The 15,317-nt window shown below is 42.3% G+C and overlaps 1 protein-coding gene across 2 annotated transcripts in view; it reads right to left on the reverse strand.

The window, feature by feature from the left end:
* Positions 1-7,376: 7,376 nt before the first annotated feature.
* Positions 7,377-15,317, reverse strand: part of Abl2 (ABL proto-oncogene 2, non-receptor tyrosine kinase) — a 30,051-nt gene continuing 22,110 nt past the window's right edge. Inside the window, exons 11-13 of one of the 2 annotated variants that reach the window (XM_010630235.2) lie at positions 12,397-12,570; positions 11,665-11,895; positions 7,377-11,355 (exon numbers count right to left, since the gene is read on the reverse strand). In XM_010630235.2, coding sequence (XP_010628537.1) covers positions 10,184-11,355; positions 11,665-11,895; positions 12,397-12,570 — 1,577 coding nt within the window. In that variant the 3' untranslated portion in view covers positions 7,377-10,183. Of the gene's footprint in view, positions 11,896-12,396; positions 12,571-15,317 lie in introns of both variants that reach the window. The other variant, XM_010630234.2, reaches the window with a different exon arrangement.

Here is a 15,317-nt window from a genome sequence, read left to right on the forward strand (position 1 = left end):
GCACCCCACTGTTAATACCTGCAATCCCAGCACTCAGGACAGGCATGAGGATCCCAGCTAGTTCAAGGCCCCAGAGGCTCCACAGTGAGTTCAAGGCCTGCTTGAACTACACAGTGAGACCCTGTCTCACACAAACACAAAGCAAAGCAGAATAAGGGACAAACAATAACACGGATGAAACTGTGTGCCACGTGACCTCACTCCTACATGGAAATCGAAAAAAGTTGATTTTATAGAAAAGCAGAATGATAATTACCGGAGGCTGGAGAGACAAGAGGGAGGGAAAGACAGTAGAGGCTGACCAATGGGCACTAAATTATAGCTGGATGGAAGTGAAAAGCTCTGGTATGCTACTAAATAGTAAAGTGACTTCAGACAACAACATACTATATATTTCAACAAGCTAGCAGAAAGGATTTTGAATGTTTTTACCATAGTGTATACAGTATCAAGATGTCACATGTACCTCATAAATACTATTTTAATCATCAGTTAAAAATTTCTAGGGCCAGGAATTTAGCTCACTGGTTCCACTGCCTGCCTCGCAAGCACAAGGTTCTGAGCTCAATCCCCGGTACCAAAAACAAAATGAAACAAACAAAAAAATTTAAGTTAAATTTTAAAATAAAGTGTACTTTCAGTTGGACTGTTTTAAATACTTTATAATTATATATGTATAATCAGATATACATATATTCTTTGGAGATGCTAAAAATATACATGCATATACACACATTTAAAATAGAACTACCTTATGATCTATCACTCCTGCTACTGGGTATACATCCAAAGGAAATGAAATCAGTACGTCAAAGAGACACCTGTACTCCCATGTTGTTTATTACAGCACAATTCACAAGAGCCAAGAGATAGAATCAACGTAAGTTTCCATCAGCAGATGAGAGGATAAAGGAAACACACACACACACACACACACACACACTCATAAAAGGAATACTATTCAGGCATAAAACAATGAAATCCTGTCATATGTAGCAAGAAGGGTGAACCTGGAGGACATTAAATTAAGTGAAATAAGCAGGCACAGAAAGACAAATACTGAATGGCCTATTCAAATATGGTATGAAAATAAGCCTATTTAGAGAAGTAGAGAGCAGAGAAGACTAACGGGTGGTGGGGAGGAAATAAGTGAAGTAGTAAGAGATTGGTCAATGGGTATACCACAAAGATAGTGACTATGGTTACAATACTGTCCTGAGTATTTCAAAACAGGCAGAAGAAAAGTAATTTAAAAACAGCTACAGAGAGAATTTTGAAGGCTCCTACCACAGAGATACCAAATGTATAAGGTCCTGGATATTCTAAATACCCTGGTTTCTTACAAAATGTACACATATATTAAAAGAACACACTATCCCCTACAAATATCTGCTATTATTTATGTGTCCATCAAAAGGGAAATTTTTAAAATTAAAAAAGATAAAAACAATACGTTTCCTTGTAAGGCTCTATATTTACTCCATTAATGCTACTTTGGCTCAGAACATTTTTAGAACTTATTTGGGGTTCTCAGAATGGATTTCGAGAGAATTAAATTTCCCTTTAGCCGTCTCGCATTAGACACACAGATACTGAAGATACACACGTAACCCACCGTATGGACAGCAGCCTGGACTCCAGAGGATTCCTTGTGTAAATACAGTTCATCGAAGGATGAGGATTCGTCGCAGAGGACACTGTAAAGGCTCAGCGCCTTCCCCTGACAGATATCTATTTTATGTAGCTTGCTTACATTCCCTGCCAATTAAAATCAAGGGAGAAACACTCCGATCTCAAGGCTACTTTGCCAATAAAATATTGCAACCTTTATTTAAAACGAAACACAACTTGCAAACCTTGTGAGACAACAGGCAGAGAGCGCGGTCCCTTTCAAGGGCATCATTTTATTTACATCAAGTTTAACACTGTTAGCAGTTCACAGTCAGACAACAGAGTGAGAGAATTAAATTAGAAAAACAAAACTGAAAAAACACTACAATAACAATTAAGAACAAATACCCGACGACTCTGGTAGTGACCCACGACCGATGCAGTTCAACGCCGTTTTGTCTCGCTGTGCGCTGTGTGCCCTTAGCGATGCTCACGGAGCCCAACACTCCAGACCTCACCCTCTGCACCACGTACACCTGCAGAGCATACCTTTGGTATACACATTAAATGAGTTGCAAAGATTTTTGAATGGGCCTGTTTTAGGACGCAGTTGTTACTCATCATGAAATGTTCAAATATTTTTACCACAAAGCACAGACTGGGGATTCCTCCACCGATAGTCATTACAGATGGCAACAAGGCGAAGTGTGGGGTCTGCGAGGGAGACGGGCTGTGCATGCGTTAAGAGCAGTCAGCCGGCACACTAGCCGTGCACTGCTTCTGTGCACCACGGATGACTTCCTTTCACTCACTCCCCGTCTCCTGAATGGGCCCGTCAAGTGCGTGTGCATTCACGTAACTGTGTGCCCTTCGTGGAGATGTGAGGCGTGATGGTGCTTCATTTCCCAAAAGGGTTTTCAAATACATGCAGTAAAGAGCTATAAGGTGAGTCCCTCATCATCCTGTCTAGTTTCTGAGTACTCATTTGCCTGGCTAATCAAGGTGATTTCTCAAGATCTCAGAAAATTCTTTTCATAACGCAGTCCTAAGTAGCTACAGTGAAAACCGGCTGTCAAAGTGGAAGAAAGCTGTCTCACCTGTCTCTCACCTGTCAGAAGCAGTTCTGTCTCCTGGCATTTGTGCCACTCACAGTACCTGGTACGGTTCTTAGAAATGGAATTGAGCGGTATTAGAGGATCAGAGATCTGCTCATTGATAACCCTGAAGCATTGCAGTATCTTCTACATCAAGAATACTTTTATTGGCCTACCTCTTTATTCTTTTTATTGTGTCATAATGGCACAAATTAGATACCCATATGTGTTAAAATTTTATTAACCCCAAGTCCCAATCTCCAACTAAATTTTACGATAACTAAATGATTTAAAACTCCGATTTGGAGGCTCAGAAGCAAATCTAATCAATTTCCAAACACAAAAATCCCATATTTCCTATCATAAAGCTTTACTAGTATTTGAATCTGCTTCTACCACGTCCTAAAGGGTCAACGGCCTGCTCAGAGCCCTCTGTGTGCACAACTCAGCAGCTTAGAGTCACATGTAGGACCCTAAAACTTGATATTGTAAGTATAATGATGAACAAAAAACCTCACAGGACAGAATTTAGGTGTCGTAATTCTGCCTCGAATGTGATATGGTCTGAGGACGAAGTTGTGCTTAGTCTTTCAGCTTAGAGTAGAGATCATCCAATCATCTATCCATCCATCCTTTAGGTGGTCTGCAGGTCTGAAGGCCCACTCAACACCACATTTGTTACCTCTGTCCAACTTAAAAGGACTCTGCTATTGCATTCAGGTTGCTCAGCAATGGAGAAGCTAAAAGATTCAACTTTTCTAGGAGAGGTAAACAATTTCAAATTTATAGTTGTACATAGGAGCTAAGAAGTAAGTGCATTTGGAAGGAGGGAGGGAAAGAACCAATGACAGCATCCTTCCCTCAGCTCACCAAAAGGGATGGAGAAAAGTGCAGCCATCTGCCAAATCAGCACTAAAATGAGAAGCAAGACCTGGCATGGAAAGGTACAAGATCCCATAATGAATGTAACTGTACTGTATATGTACAATGTACCGATAAATTCAATCTAAATTTTAAAAAAATCAGCACTGTGTGAAGAAAACACCTCAAGTGGGGTAGTCACTGACACAGGCTGAGACCCAGGGAAGCACATTTCTACCAGATCTAATTCAACACTTACGCAAAATCAACCCAGCAGACAACACTTTTCCTTTGCAAGACTCAGGAACCCATCTTTGAAGGCACAATTCTCTACAGGTGACCTCTGCCACCCTAAATCAGCTTAGAATCAAACTATACTGCTGTCAGCCTCCTTACCCAGGGAGAAGCAAAGAAACTTCTTACCCTGATTACAGAGGGTAGAGCCCTTCCTAATCCCTGGCATTTGGATCTAAGATAAGTCAGACACAGAAGGCTCATCTTAAATATACTCAAAACAGACCTCGTGACTCGGGTGGGTGGCATAGAGAACAGCAGCGCCAGAGCAGAAACCCACGCATCGACATTTCAGTAAGCCTTTCCAAAGACGAGCCGGAGCTGCATCTCACCCGGGAGGCTGTTCTGCAGCAGCCTCATCTGTGGCCCTGAAACCTCACCCATGCTTCCTTAGGTACAGAGGAGCAGATTGGCAACTGTAGTTGTGCTGAATAGGGCAGGTAAGCATTACTCCAGGCACTACTGACTTGCTCCCCTCACCTCCAAAGTCAGTCTTGCATTCAATTTTTAAAAGTCTAGTAACTGGAAAACTGGAACTCATCCCAAATGATGAAGAGACCCTTGACTGTTAAGAGATTTTGTGTGTGTGTGGTACTGGGGATTGAACTCGGGGCCTTGCACTTGCAAGGCAGGCAGCGGTACCACTGAGCTAAACCCCTGGCCCCAAGAGCAGAGCAGCCCAAGGCCTTGTCTCTTGACTAGTGAGCCTACAGATAGCAGCAGTTTCCCCAGCTGTAACATGGAAGGTACAGGTACTCTTGGGCTGCCTATGTCCAGCCTGTCAGCAAGGCAGAGGCTCCCTTGGAATAGCCCACAAATTCTAAGCTGAATCAAGAATTTTCAAAGGTGCTCAGCTCCTGGCTTGGCAGAAGTGAAGGCAGAGATATAGACAGTGGGAGTCACCAACACAAGAGGAAACTTTGGGCCAAAGATCTACTTACAAAAGAAGGACTGGATATTACATACTTCAGGCAGAGATGGACCCCAGAGCGAGGTGGAGCAAGGTAATGCAAGCAAGATGATGAAACCCCAAAATTACCATCAACAAAAGTATAGATAACCCTGTCAGTCTAATATGAACTCCTGCTGGGGGCACAGCCTGATAATAACATCAGTAGCAAAAATGGAAACGTATAAGAGAGGTCAGGATGAAGTGTAGCTGTAACTCAAAAGTAGCCACCACTGCCGTTATTCTTGAGTATTTTGTAATCTAACAAGTGAACGAAGTTCAGCTAGTCATCTTAGAATAAAGATACTATAGATGATCAACATCAATGCCATTTTCTAGAAGGAAAACCTAGAAAAGCAAAAATGCAAGTTCTAAGGCCACCAAGCCCCTTTCCCTACCTCCTCTCCCAAACCCTCACAAAACCACGGAGGGAGGACATAGGTTGAAAAAGACACTGTCAACACCAACAGGTAACAAGTCTGCCCACATTTAGGATTCAAATGGCTGACTGTGTAGGAAGAAATAAATGTTCAAGAGTAGTAAGGGTCTCATCCTTCTTGGGTTAAGGTCCTTGGAAGAGCTTCTCTACTCTGAAGTGAATACACGTTACTGCTTTTAAAGATCAGAATTAAGCCAAAAAGTTGGTCCCTATTTTTGTGAAGCTATTCAGCTGTGAACAACTTTAGCAAAATACTATAGTTTCATAATTATAAATGTGATAAATTACAGAGGTGATGCCTTATATATCTGCAGTTTCAGGTCCCCCACATGTAAAGCCTTTAGGTCAATCATCCTCTAATTAAATGTTTTCTCTTCTACACAGACATTCATAATACAACTTTATAGTTATATTAGGTACTCGCTCAAAGTGCTTTCGTGTACATCATCTCACAGTCACTAAAATGATACGGAACTATATTTTAAGAAAAAGGAATGTAGGACTAGTTTTTTTTGTTTTTTTTAACTTAAGTTGGTATTCCCTTACTATTAAGTGCAAGGCTCTGTGTTGCTGAGGTCAGTCTAAAAGAATGCCTCACATAATCTTTTAAATTACTGAGTTCTCCTGAATGCATCTTTTGCTAGTGTTGCCATTATTCAACATTCAAGCCCGGTAAGGTTAGACTGTGCTGGGAGCATGTGCTTTAGAAAGTGTGCAGAAGACCAGGGCTGCGGATTTCGCTCAGCGGTTCTGGAGCCTGACTCGCAAGCGCAAGCACCGAAGTTCGATCCCCAGGACCAAAAATTAAAAAGTGTGCAGATTGCAGATTGATTGTCTTTCTGAGCCACTTTTTTTTTTTTTTTTTTTTTTTTTTTTTTTTTTTTCAGTGTTTCATAAGGCAGCAGGTATGTTAGAAAGATCCCATAACCAGAGGTCAGGAGACCCAAATTCTAACCTCAACTCTGTCACTAACAAACTGTTTTGAGATAATACTAGTAACTTAAACATCTCCTCTAGTTTCACAACCTATTAAGAAAAGGATATCAATAGTTTTCAGACAATGTGAGCTTTCAGACACATGGAGAAATACTTGGAAAACACACTGGCCAAGACTTCATCCCACTGTTATTTCTGATCTGGGGTAGGGCTGATTCATCAGTTTTTCTTTAAAAACCCTTAGGGGATTCCGTTGCACATTCCTGTACTAAGCATTAATAATTAGTAGTTAACATTGACGGAGTGCTCTAAGCTAAGAATTCTATGAACTTTTATTTCATTTAATCCTTACAACAACCCTGAGGTAGTGACTATTTATCCCTGTGTTAAATGAGAAAACTGAGGCTGAGGAAGGTTTAAAAAGTTGCTTCCTAGACTGTCTATAGAGCCTGAACTCCAGACCAATATCTAAACTGCATCCATTAAATTAAAAAACCCATTACTTTGGTTAAATAAATACGGGTTATGCCTTGGCAAAGTCAGGATGTTTTATTAACTGAGAATAAAGTTTTCAATTGAATCGTAAGAAAATTCCCAATTTAAACTTTTACTTATTTTTTACAATACAAGAAAATGGACCCAGAACCTTTGCACTGAAAAATATCCCAGTCCTTTTTTTAATTTTGAGATTGGGTCTCAATAAATCATTCAGTTCTTGGGTTTAAAATTCCAATCCTCCTGGCTTCAGCCTCTCCAAGTGCTAGAAAGGGTCTCCACTACAATGATCGCTGTGTATAGAGCATCTAGAAAAACACTAAATAAATTTTTTGCATAACAGACTCGATAGCTTGGTACTGAGTTCAATGTACTGTAAGAACATGTGCAAAGATTTTAAGAGTTTTTTAAGGCTAAGTCTCTGAAAGTTATGATTGGAGTGTGCAGGACAATGTAAATATTTAAAATTTACACTGTCTTTTAAGAGAATACTTTGTGTAAAGTACAATCAAGATGTATTCAACATGAAACACAGCATTTTTAAAGTGAGAAATCTAAATTGTGATCACAGTACCTGTTCATGAAAACAATCAGGCTGTGGCATATATATCTCCACTTTAGAAATTTGTCAACACGGGCCGGGGATTTCGCTCAGTGGTTCCAGCGCCTGCCTTGCAAGCACAAGGACCTGAGTTCAATCCCCGGTACCAAAAAACAAAAACAAAAATGAAATTTGTCAACACTCTGTACAAAAGCTTTTTCTCCTGCTATCTGCTTTCAGACTGGATACAATTAAACTATAAGTTTCTAGAAGCAGTTTTCTCGTTTTAGAGTCAAACATTTTCTTTTACAAAAGTTTTTTTTTAGGCTAGTCCTTTTCAAGTAGAAAAAGAAAAACCTAAATTGTACTTTTATAGCAAGTTGACAGTGCCTCTTTAACCCAAGCTCTAAACCCTCAACTCCTGAAGTTACACAGTTCAAGCATCATCTGGACGGAGTGCCCTATAACACTTATTACTCACAACAGTGTACAGGAAAATCAATTCAGTTTATGAATTTACTGAGCACCCTCTGCATGCAAGACAGAACTAGGTGCTGCCCCTGAGTAAGACAGAGCTCCGCCCACCATCTGCAAGATTGTTCTTCAGTGAGAAAACCAGGGAGCTGAAATACACTCAGTAGTGTTTCCCCAATGCTTATTTTCAGAACTCTTAGGAAAAAAAAAAAATCTCCTGAAAACAATTATAAACCCTCTGCATCCCACAATGACAGGGATAAATTTAAAAAGCAGCATAATAATATTCTAGAATTTTAGCTTTCCCCTCCCCACTTTTAAAAGACTACCTGCTAAGTTCAAGTTTACGGTCTGATGAAGGCGAGAGGTAAGGAAGAAGGTAGGACGGAGGCCTGCTGCAGATAAACTGATCACCAGCTGCCTCTGGTCTGTCACCGACACCTGCCAGGATGCCCCGTATCTCCTCCCTTCTAATCTCTCTCTAAACCTGGGCCGCCTGTGAAGCAGCAGTTACAAGCAGAATCAAAATTTCCTTTATTTTTAATGAAAACAATTTGTTTCTTGGTCAAAGACACCCAAACTTAGTTTCCCCTTTAGTATTCTAGCCCGATTAATATAAGCTCAGTTCCAAATTTCATTAGTTTCTATTACTCAGCAAAGAAGAGAATGATAAACAAATTCAACATAACAATACTGCACTGAAGAGCTTTTCCAGAGAGGCTCTCAAAGGATTAGCTAATAAACTTATTTGCAAAATACCCTTGAGAACATGTGGTTCTGTTACCTTCATTCAATAGATCAAGAGATGGAGCTACAGCTTGACAGTGGATGGATGACAGAGCCAGGGAGAAAGCTCAAAGCTCGGCGTTGAATTCCTATCTTCCTATGCTAATATCCCTTTGGGAGAAAAAAAGTTTTTATTGGGTTCTCTTTAAGGAGTGTGTGTGTGTGTGTGTGTGTGTGTGTGTGTACACATGTGTGTGGCGTTATAGACCTTTAAAAAAAGAATGAAGTAAATGAAAATAGACATAACACTAAGAACATCAGTAATACATTATTCACTCAATTTGGTTCCTTCCTATTTAACTTCCATGATTATAACTCAGTAGGAAGGGAAAAGGCCTATTTTTCAAGTGCAAAATAAACTGAAGAGTTGTCATTAGGTTTCTAGGATCTAACTAGTCCTTCCTGAAAATGACCTACTCCTCAAATTATGCACTTTTAGAATAGAGGTGAAATGACAAAATAAATAAAGAATATTCCCAGTATGAACTATACAAACTAACATGATGGGCGTGGGGACAGAAATTTGAGAGAAAAGCATGTGAGAATAATGAGAGAGTAATTCAAGCCCACAGGGAGGGAAAATGCCTTCCCCATCTTTCTACCCATATAGGGCTTAGAGGAGGAGAAAAGAATAGAGAAATAGTCATTATCACCAAGACAACTTTTCTTCTCAGCCATAGGCCTCTGGACCTGGCTGCCCTTTCAAGAAGGGATCACCACCTTAGTACTGTATTTTAGTTGACAAAGAAATATACAGCTGTTCAAGTCCTTTGCCAGTAGTCAGTACACAGGGGTACTGCGTCAGAAAAGACTTCCCTATGAGAACCTGTGACCGCTATTTTCAAAATCAGTATTGGTTAATGCTCTGTACGCTGCCAGAGATAAAGGAAGACAGCCTGCCCAGGAAGCAACAGAGAACCACCAAGTAGACCCCTGTACCTATGGTTCAGAGATAGCCACCAAAAAGCAGAAAGTCAATACTGGTCCATTAGGAATAACACACTAGACTGGGGAAGTGACTGCTAATCAATGTAAGATTTTAAAAGGAGATTTCCATCTCCCTGACTGAACTGAACTTCCCAGCATTCTTTACTTCCCGCACCAACTAATACATTGAGAAGCACACACAGGGCAACACTTCCGTTTTCATATTCTAGCAATCTGATCTGCAGTTCTTACTACAGCAGCAATGACCCATGGAAGCAAGGCAAGAAGCTGCTTCCCACAGCCTTGAGCAAACCTCTAAATACGAAACATTCCCAGCTTTCCTTTCTCCGTCCACCCAATCTGTTAGGTGATGGGGAGCATAATCACTCCTGGTACCTAGCAGAGCCCCAGGTCAATGCCCTCTCTTGTGGTGCAGAGTGACTGGGAGCAGCCCCTCCAGCACCTCACATGGTTCCAGGCAAGGATAGGCTGCATTTCTTTCTTTACAAAACAAACTTCCTCCCTGATTTTCCAGTGCAGTTTCCAACTTTGTCCACCACTGCCTTGCCCCCATCCAATTTATATCTCCTATATAACGTGACTTGCTTTTGTTACTTTTGAGATGAACCTGTAAACGTGAGAACTCAGGGATCTGAGGTACTTCACTTAAACACACTCAAGTATGTCTTTCAATTTGAAAACAAGAACACAGGAAAACAAGTCCCTCTCCCTCTCCCCTCAGAAATGTGTGCATCTTCCCACTAGGCAGACAGTGGCTACCTCTGTACCACGTCGCTGATTTCCTGTACACATGACAGTAAGTTATTAAGCACAGGGTTTGCCCCAGGCACACCAGCAGCTGCTGAAGATACCTGCAGCTCCTGCAAGCTGAGTTCCAGTTTGCTCACAGCCTCTCGGAAGGCAAACTTGTTGCGAGTCTGAGGGATGCAGTCCACATAGCCTGAGCAGTAGTCGAGAAGCTGGTGCCCAGTGTCTACCAGCTGGCTATTGGGAACAGGTTCCGTGATTGCACTGGACAGTAGGTCAGCACATTCTAGAAGAGCCTCTTTGCTGATTTTGTCTGCTGAGATTTTCTCAGCCGCCTGTTTGGTTTTTCTCAGAGCCACTTTAGTACCTGCTGTGCCATTGGCCATTTTGGCTGGCGAGATGGAAGGTGTGGGCAGAGGCACTTGAGGCGGAGGCATCGCTGGCCTCCCAGCTTTCCCACCTACAGGCACTGCCACTGGAGCTGCCTTCTTCCCTCCTTCCTGTATTTCTGACACGGGCTGTCCTGCGGAAGGCTCCTCTCCGGGGTCTGGGCATACGGATGAATGTTGCAGTAGTCTCATCGCTGGGGGTGGGGGTGGGGCACACTTTGGTTTTACCCGTCGGGGTCGGTCCTTGTCTCCAGAGGATGTGCCCTGATGCTCAGATAAGAGCTTGAATTTATTGCCCTGAGAGTCTGTGCCGATGAGCTGCACGTCGGCCGGAGTGTGTTTCAGGGTGGGTGAGATGAGGACCGGCACTTTGTGGTTATGGGTGGTAGGGAGGACGGCTGCAGCCTTCGCTGGGGAAGCCCAGCCTGGCTGCTCGCCATCCTCTGGGACTCCAGCTATCCCAAGTCGTGCCCCACCATTCCTCTCCTTGCCTTTGGGGGCAGCTGCCACTCCAGCCACCCCTACCCCTGAAGAGTCCTTCTCTGTAATGGCTGGGTCCCCCGAGGGGGTTCTCAGAGGAAGAGGTGTGGCTCCTCTGGGCAACAGTTTGGCTTTTGGTCTCTCCCTGGTTGGAGCAGCACCTTCCTCTGATTTTTTGGGAAGCATGTCATTGGCCCTGTCCACATTCTCTTCTGGCTGAGAAGAGGTGGACACTGTCCTTTCCAGCTGGAGCTTGGACCTCTGGCAGTTCCTGGGTAGGGTCATTGCCATCCTATCCTGCTCTGGAAGCCCTGAGGACATGGAAGATGTAGAGTTTGACCTTGGAAAAGGCTTGGAAGCGTCATCACTGGCTGTGGGTTTACCTGCTCGTAAGCCCAGTGTCTTTTTGATTAAGCGAGGTGTAAAGAAGCCTGTGATGCCGGACCACCCACCCCCAGCAGTGCCACTGCCCCCACCCCCACCACTGTCATCATTACAGAAATTCCTCTGGGCAAAGCTCCCCCCACAGCACTTGGGGGGCACCAGATTCGTCTCTTGCTGGGCAGGAGTGAAAGAGAACCCATCAGCATGCTGTAGAGAAGCAACAGATGAGAAGTTACCCGTCAGTTCATATTTCTTATGAGGCTGATTCTCCATTTCTCGGAAGGAGCTGCTGCGTTTAGGGGGTGTGGGCGCATTTCTCTTTTTCATGAAGGAGCTGAAGAAGCCTCCCTTCCTATCCCTGGTGAAGCATGTCTCTTTGGCATCTTCCAAGAGGCTGCTGGGTGACTTATCTCTTTGCTTTCGAGGCAGGGCTGGGGACCCTCCAGTCTGTGCACTTCTAATGAACCCTGTGAAAAATGGGCAATCAAAAATGTGAAAGACAAGAAACGAATCCATTAGAATGACTAAAGTAGAATTACAAAAGTTCTATCAGCATCTAGTAAATGTTAGGTGTTGGCAATACTCAGAGGAAATAAATAATTATCATTTCACAGTGGTTAGGATTCCAAATATGATAGGGATATAAATGGGGAAAGTAGTCTGCTGCTTATTAGCTCAGTACTTAACTTGTCCTAAAAATGAACACAACTGGCCACACTTACAGGTTCAGTGAAAAAGTTTTTCCTAGAACTATGAAGACAGTAACTATCTGGAAATGGAGTAGTGGCAGAGTTGCACTTTGGACTGATAGATCAGGACTGCTAGCAATGACTACAACTGGCCAAGGAGTAAAGAGGGAGGTAAAATAGATGCCATACTGTCCTCAGGGAAGGTGGGCACAAAAGCACCACACCTGTGCTCTCTAAGTAAGCAGTTTCTATTTTCATCTCCATGGCTGCGCCCCTTACCTGGTGCTGAACTGGACGCAGGATTTTCTGTGGCATCTTGCGTCCCTTCAATGTTCTCCTTGTTCTCTGCCTGCTTTTTTAGCGTCCGAGTCTTGGAAGGAAGTATAGGTAATCGGGGCAGATACGGAACAACAGACGAGGAGGAGGCAGCTCTCCCGAGCTCCTCAGCTACCTCTGCGAAGAAGACAACAGCACTGATAGAGACAACAATTTTGTGATGGAGAAAAGAAGTAAAACTGAAAAAGAAATGGAGGACAGAAGAGTACAGAAACGCAGCAGGGCACAGCGGCATGTGCCTGTGGATCCACATACTTTGATGGGTGAGGTGAAATGCTTGAGCCCAAAGTGTGAGATGCCATCCCTAATTAATTAACTATAAGTGTTATTGCTGAGAATGTATTCCTTTGTCTGGCTTCCCTTGCTCAACAAAATGTTTGTAGAAGCACATGCTGTTGTAATTGGCAGGGTTTCTTTCTCACTGCTGTGTAGCATTCCAAAGTGTGACTGTACTAAAAGTCACCTGTCTTCCTCCTGACTGGTGTTTAGGCTCTTTCCAGTTGTTAACTAATATGAACATGTTGCTAGGAACAGATTCCTACATGTCTTTTGGTTCACATTCTACGTACATCTGTTTTGCACAAACGTAGGAGAACTGGTAGGTCACAGGGTACACATGCAATCAGCTCTATTGGGTCCTGCCCAATTGTCCCAAAATGGCTTTAACAAGTTATACACCCACTACTGAGTATAACGGTTCTGCTTTCTTGGCAAGCTTGCCCATCCTACTGGAAATTTGCGTATGATTGCAACTGTAGCCATGTTGCTAGTCGTGTCATAATATCCGGCTAGGGTCTAATCTGTAGCTCTCTAGAGATGAGGGACGTTGAGCGTAGTTTCACACGCTTCGTGGTCAGCTGGAAATCCTCACTTACCAAGTGCCTATACAGAGTGAACAAAGTGGACAGACGTCTACAGATATTTTAATTTTTAGATTGTACCTTGCACTAAAGGAGTGTAATTACAATTCAGGTTCTTGAAAAAGTGTTCGTCCCATTTGTAGGCTTTGCCTGATTTACAGCTTGGCCATGGGTTTCATAGCCTTTACTGAGGCAAAGACATACTTTGCTACTTTGCTATCCATTCCTGAATAAAAATGAAGTAATTAAGATGAATTAAGTTGTGAATTTTTATAATTATTTTACAACTTTTTGGGTTGTAAATTAAGCCTCTCAGGGTGGATACATGGCACATGATCCAAGCCATACCAGTGGGATTCCTCTCTTATATAAGGCACAGCATCTGGAGCCAATCTCTACTCTGATCATGAGCGCTAAAGATATGACCCCAGTGATGCTGGCAACTATGTCCCACACCACTTGGGAGCATCTGAGATGATCGATGCAGAAGCAGAAGTCGGTAGAAAGTGGATGGCAGTGAGTGTGGGAGTGAGGGGAAGCTACCTGAGTCCGTGGCTTCAACCATCTCTATTTCCCAGTTTGGTTATAAGCCAATAAACCTTCCTTTTATTGCCTAAGAAAGTTTTCTTTCACTTACATCTGACTAATAAATCCATCCTTTTCAGTGTAGAGATGGGACTGCCAACACCTGACTGGATTAAGAGACGCAAAGCAGAGAAGTAAAGTACACTTCTGGCTGTGTCTAGGTGGAGGCCTCCTTTAAAGGGTGTATCTCCAGCTGGTGCTGTTTCCTTGCTCTGCTTCCTTCTGCCATATTTCTGCCTCGAACCCTGGCAGCCACGGACTGAAATCTCTAAAACCTGAGTCAAATAAACCGCTCCTTTAAATTGCTGATATCAGGAATCTTGACCAGCAACAGGAAAGCTAACCAGTACAAGGGGCTATGTCTGTCGTATCTGTGTCTCCTGACCTAGTAGAGAGCCTGCCTCAGATGAAACAATCAATAAAACGTGGGTTGAATAATGTTAAATTCCTTTAAAAAACAATGGTGAATTGAAGCTAGTCTTTAAAAATTGATGTGTCGGTGTTCTAAAGGGACTCATTTTGTTTTGGAGACAGAGTCTTACCATGTAGCTCATGCTGGCTTTGAACTCACTATGTAGCCCAGGCTGGCCTCAAATTCACAGTGACCCTCTCTCCTCAACCTCCCAAACACTGGGATTACAGGTGTGCGCCACCACACCCAGAAAAAAAGGATTCATTTTTAAGAGAAGCAGAAATAATAAACTGAGGACTCAAGAGAGATTAGAAGTTGATGAAAAACTACTAAGAAACGGACCCTATGTTCTGGCTGATGTTCACCAATTCTACTACTCTGACCCCATAGGAAATAAAGCATGTAGGAGAGTGCTGTGACCGGCATGTACCCTCAGTCCCTAGGGCCAGCTGTGACCTCTTCAACTTATACAAGTGTAATATACCAAAGGGCAAGAAAGTATTTTTCATTAAGCTCTGATACTATGCTTCTCTTTTCCCTTTCTACTTAGTTGATGTCCCTTTAGCTGATAAATCACTAAGAGAAGCAGACAAAAGAATCAACTTGCCTGATCTCCTCTTTGAATATTTTAAAACGGGAACTTAGTCAACTCTTTTCACTTACGAAGGATAGGAAATATTTGAAAAATATGTACAAAATATCAAAACTACTATCACAGTATCTACTAGGCAGATGAAACTAGGAAGTATATATTTTTAACTCTCTAAAGAAAGCTTATTATTTAACGCACTAGATATTTAAGTTATTCTTAGTTTTTCAGTATTTTAAAGTACACTGATGTACTTTTGTTCTCTTAATTATATCCTTAGATAAATTCCAGAAGTAAAATTTCTAGATACTGCTTTTACCACTTGATTTTGTCTTGAAGAGAATTATTTTTATACTCTGTATTTTCTTCTTTTATTCCTTTTATCATAAATGATATGTAAAGAACTACCATTAACTAC

The sequence above is a fragment of the Fukomys damarensis genome, unplaced genomic scaffold (assembly GCF_012274545.1).
Source record: "Fukomys damarensis isolate Sample0158 unplaced genomic scaffold, DMR_v1.0_HiC HiC_scaffold_11, whole genome shotgun sequence".
NCBI classification, from domain to species: domain Eukaryota; kingdom Metazoa; phylum Chordata; class Mammalia; order Rodentia; family Bathyergidae; genus Fukomys; species Fukomys damarensis.